The sequence below is a fragment of the Cebus imitator genome, unplaced genomic scaffold (genome assembly GCF_001604975.1).
Source record: "Cebus imitator isolate Cc_AM_T3 unplaced genomic scaffold, Cebus_imitator-1.0 Scaffold117, whole genome shotgun sequence".
Taxonomy (NCBI): domain Eukaryota; kingdom Metazoa; phylum Chordata; class Mammalia; order Primates; family Cebidae; genus Cebus; species Cebus imitator.
This window is the reverse complement of record NW_016107432.1, coordinates 3,860,935-3,865,495: the sequence shown is the minus strand read 5'-3', so window position 1 is coordinate 3,865,495 and position 4,561 is coordinate 3,860,935. Positions and strand designations below refer to the sequence as shown.

Here is a 4,561-nt window from a genome sequence, read left to right as displayed (position 1 = left end):
GCTGTGTTTCGGGCTAGCTTGTCCTCCCTGCACTGGGGGCCCAGTCCCTCCGTAAGCGGCCATCAGGACGGGGTGGTCCAGGGCTGGGAGCTCCCTAGTACACCCTGGCTCACAGGGAGGGGGGAACAGGTAAGATCAGCCCTCGGGGTACTCCCTGGACCTGGCTGCGGGCCTGGGGACCGCCTGGCTCAGGGCTGAGGGACAGCAGCGGTTCTTTCTCCCCAGACCGTTTCACCTTTAATGGGAATTTGGGAAGCAAATTATCCAAAGTCAGTTACCCCTGCTACTTCCAGTATTTGTTCTACTTCCAAAGGTGGCACTGCCTCTCCCCAGCAGGTCAAAAGCAAAACGGCACGGTCAGGACAGGGAGCCCCACCCTCAGAGGCATCAGTGCCATCAGCGCCTTACCATGCTGAGCAACTGGAAAAAAAAACACAATCCCATATAAAATAAGAAAAAAGCCTTTAAAATGTTTTTAATACGAAAATACTCATACACTATTTTCCAAACACAGCTTTCCACTTTAAATGCTATTTTCCCCAACTGGCAAGTCTCAAGTCTCTAGTTGAGTATATCCCCCCCCAAAAGTGAATTTCAAGTTTTTAAGTCTAACTATCAAACCTGGTGACAGCACCCAGTATTCCTAAAAGGAATCTGACCTTATATTGTATGAAGTTTAGACACCAATCGGCACATTTAAGTTTGCATTTAATTTCTGACGGCATTTCGCACCTCAGCAGAGTGCGGCGCTGCCACAATACCCACGGACAGCATTTTATCTACCCACTAACAACAGCCAACTACACTCACAGGATCAAGATATTTGGCAACTGACAGTCATTTGCATTAACTTTAATTATAAAACAGGTAGTTCTGGAAGGTGGGCACTGCACACGTTGGGGTTTAATGTCAAGACAAACACTGAAGGGGACCCAGACGGCCGCAGGCGGGTGTCACCGGGAAGGCCGGCTTGAGGACCGACAGCTGGGTCCTCACTTGAGGTGCCTGAGGAGTTTCCCCACAGGTGACATTCTAAGCTGCCCAATCAGACACATCCCCTGTGAGGACACGCCGGTGGATCTGGGTTTAGGTGCAGATCCTGGTTGGTTTCAGATGCCAAGGAATCCTGAGGGGTGGGGCAGTTTTTGTGTTTTGCCTCACATGAATGACAGAAGTGAAGTTCAGGAAGTCACCTCGTCCTCAGAACACAGCTGCGCACGCAGGGCCAAGCGCCAGGCACATCCACGGTCACAGCGGGGGGCCTGGTGAGCCCCAGGGAGAGGAGCCCTGCAGGCTCGGGCCACGACCCCAAAGTCTGGTTTCGCCGAGTTGCCACCTGGTATTCTAGGGACATTCAAAGTTAGTGTTATTTGTTCATTAGTTTAACAGTTTTTGGACAGAGGGAGGAACCATATTTAAAATTTTTGCAGTATTTCCTTAAGAAAGATTACAATTTGGAAGTATTAACAAAGTGACTAAAAGTCATAAGATTTTACTTCTGTCAAACACAAAAATAAGTTAATACCTGTGCCCGAAAGTGCACTGCAAAGCCAGTTCTGATGTTTTCACACAAGTGTGATTAGTTCCTTCGCTGCTGGAAAGGATCTTTTGGGCAAGTGACGGCGGGGCCCTGAGGCCTCAGACTCCAAAGGCCAGGGCCACGCACGTGTGGAGACACTGCCCAGCCTCTCCCTGCAACAGCCTTCCAAGTGAGGGCATAAGGAGCATACATGTATGAGCTGATCCAGTATTTTCTTAGGACAGTTTGAGAGACGCTAGCGTGAACTGGAAAGCACTCCCACCCGTCTTAACCGGTGAGTGCACCTCAAAGGCCACGGCCACACATATGCAAGTCAGTGGCTACACGGCTCATTTCCTCTGGGTCCTCTGTGTAGTTAACTTTGCTGGGGGCCATGATGGGAGAAGGGACAGCCACCAGCTAGTGAAACTTCCAGTCAGTGCTCAGGGAGGCGTGGGAGCTGCAGAGGGCCACCCCACACTTGCAGGTCAGAAAACCACAGAACAGCCGGTTTCAGGTACAAAGACACTGCAGGTTGACAAGGTGTAAAAGATGACACAGAAAATGAACAGGAGGCCCCAGCACAAGTTTTCAAGAGGAGTTTTGTAAACTTTTCTGCAACATGCATGTGTCCTCCTTAGGTTATTTTAAGAAGAAAAGGCCATAAAAAAGCACCTGCTGCTGCTGAATGTTCTCTCCCTCCCACCCCCACCGGAAAGCAACAGCCTCTCAGGGCACGCGGGCAAAAGCACACACGGTGCCCCTTCCCAGGGTACTCCAGACTTCCCAGGGCTGAGGATCCCTCAAAAAAGAACCAAGTCTTACAACATAGGAAGTACTCAGATATGTCTCACTTTGTAGGGCTGGACCTTTTGAAATCTCACAGGGAGAGGGTGTCAGACCAGACCTCGACCAGTGCCCAGACATGCAAGGCACACACACCCACCAGGCCAGCCTCCACCCCCAAGACCACATACTTAGTGTGCGCCCTGGCAAAGGGCGACCACCATCAGCAGAGTCTGCGTCTTCCATCAGCAGACCCACGGAGTGCTGAGATGGAAGCCGCTCTGGGCCTCTCCTTAGACCCACGTGCTGTGGTCCCTGGGGCTTGGGCCTGCAGCACCCTCTGGGCTCCCTAAGTTGTCATTTCCTGTGCTGTGAGCAGACTGCGGTCTTGGGCCCTGCAGAGGTCACTCCTTTCGCCATGGAACTCAGGGTCGCATCAGTAAACACACATTTCAGTCGGTGGTGATTTGTGAAATAGGTTTAGCAAAAATATATTGAGAATAAAAATCAGAAACTGGTAAAGAAAAGCCAAATGAAAAAATATACAAACTTCTCCCCCAAATGTAGATAAGAACCTAGCGAGTTCAGAAGACAGGCCCAGGGGCAAAGTGGCCCGGCCTGGCCAGCCCTCGAAAGTGCTCCGCGTGAACCACACGGTGAAAGTGGACGTGTTATCGGCATTTCGCTTAAATCCGTGAGGAGAAGACGGGAGGAAATTTGACAACACCATTGCTGCCACCACCTGCAGGGCCAGCTTCTCACTAGGATGGAAAAGAAGCATTTCTGAGGAATAATTCACATTAGTACAAAAAAAATGATACAGCCATTTCCAAAGAGCAGAGTAACGGTCACAATGGCGGTTTCAAGGAATCCAGGGTCGGTCCTCACACGGGCCTCACCTGGCCTCTCCTGAGTGGCAACGGCGCTGAAAGCAGACACAGAGCAACGCGAAGCCGAGCTCCTAGCGACCCTCGGGAAAAGCCTACGCTACACATTTCAGAGGAGATTAAAACATTTCATATGCCAATTAACTTCAAACTAAAAAAAGAGAGCGGGAGGGAACCTTGACATTCTGAGAAATTCAAGTGTGGCGGTAACGCTGAGGAGTGAGGCTGTTTGTCCAGGAACGCTGAGCTGGGCTCAGACGGTCATCAGTGCAGACGCAGCAGATGCTGCCGAGGATGGCTCAGTGGTGGGGAGGCGCTCCCTCCCGAGGAGGCCTGTACGTCTGTCCTGGAGGCTCGAGCTGGGTCCTCTGGGCCAGTTCATGCTCGCCCTCTGCCGCAGGCAGGGCCGGCCGCCCTGCACCGCCCCTGGATCTGGCCAAGCTGCTGCCTGGCGCTATTTGCCCTCTGTGACTCTCCGCCAGCCCCTCCGCCGCCGCCTCTTCCCCTTCGGCTTCCCTGGCTCTGGCGGGGGCTTCTCAGTCTTAGTGCTTCTGACCGATGCTGCCCCCAAGTCATGCTCACAGCAGTAGGACCGCCCGTCCGGGGTGCAGCTGAAGGCTGTCCCATCCTGGTGCTCCTTACAGAACGAATTGGGGCAGAGGTGGCAAAATGAAGTTGAAGGTTTGCCACACACGTCACAATGATGCCAAGGACATTCCCACTTCCCTGCAACAAAACACAAATATGAGACAGAAGTGACGGAATCACAACTTCATCATTCTCATGGTTGAATATAACTGAAAACTGTCAGGTCAAATGAACACAAATTAAAACAGCTCTGGGTCCAGCCAACAGCCCGGGCGGGGCTCCCTGGTGGGGCCTGTTGACTCCACAGTACCTGCCAGGCCCCTGAGGACCACCTGCCAGCTTCTCTCTGTTTCAGCTAGTGAGAGAAGAGCTGCACCCAGTGCAGGCGTGTCCCCCAGCCCTGCGTGGACAGGCAGGAGCCACTTTGCTCACTCCATGCCTGGCTCTGACTGGCCCCGATCCACCCTCTCCCAAGGGACTGATTTTCAACTTGGGTCTTCTTCTTTCTGTCATGGATCTGTAAAGGCTCTGTCAGGTTAGGGTTCACCCTATCACACCCACTGCAAATACTTTTCTCTATTGTGTGTCATCTTTGCCGTACAAAAATGTATTTGACACAAACATCTGGATTCTTTTCTTTTTGAGATGGAGCCTAGCTCTGTCGCCCAGGCTGGAAAGCAGTAGCATGATCTTGGCTCACTGCAGCCTCCGCCTCCGAGGTTCAAGCGCTTCTCCTGTCTCAGACTTCCATGTAGCTAGGATTACAGGGACGCGCTACCAC

The 4,561-nt window shown here is 52.2% G+C and overlaps 1 protein-coding gene across 4 annotated transcripts in view; it reads right to left on the bottom strand.

Moving 5' to 3' along the window:
• Positions 1–2,768: 2,768 nt before the first annotated feature.
• The window catches only part of NSD2 (nuclear receptor binding SET domain protein 2), a 101,233-nt gene continuing 99,440 nt past the window's right edge, over positions 2,769–4,561 (bottom strand). For all 4 annotated transcript variants that reach the window (XM_017539008.2, XM_037742176.1, XM_017539010.2 and 1 more), the window contains one exon: positions 2,769–3,918. In XM_017539008.2, the coding sequence (XP_017394497.1) occupies positions 3,647–3,918 (272 nt within the window). In that variant the 3' untranslated portion in view covers positions 2,769–3,646. The remainder of the gene's footprint in view (positions 3,919–4,561) is intronic.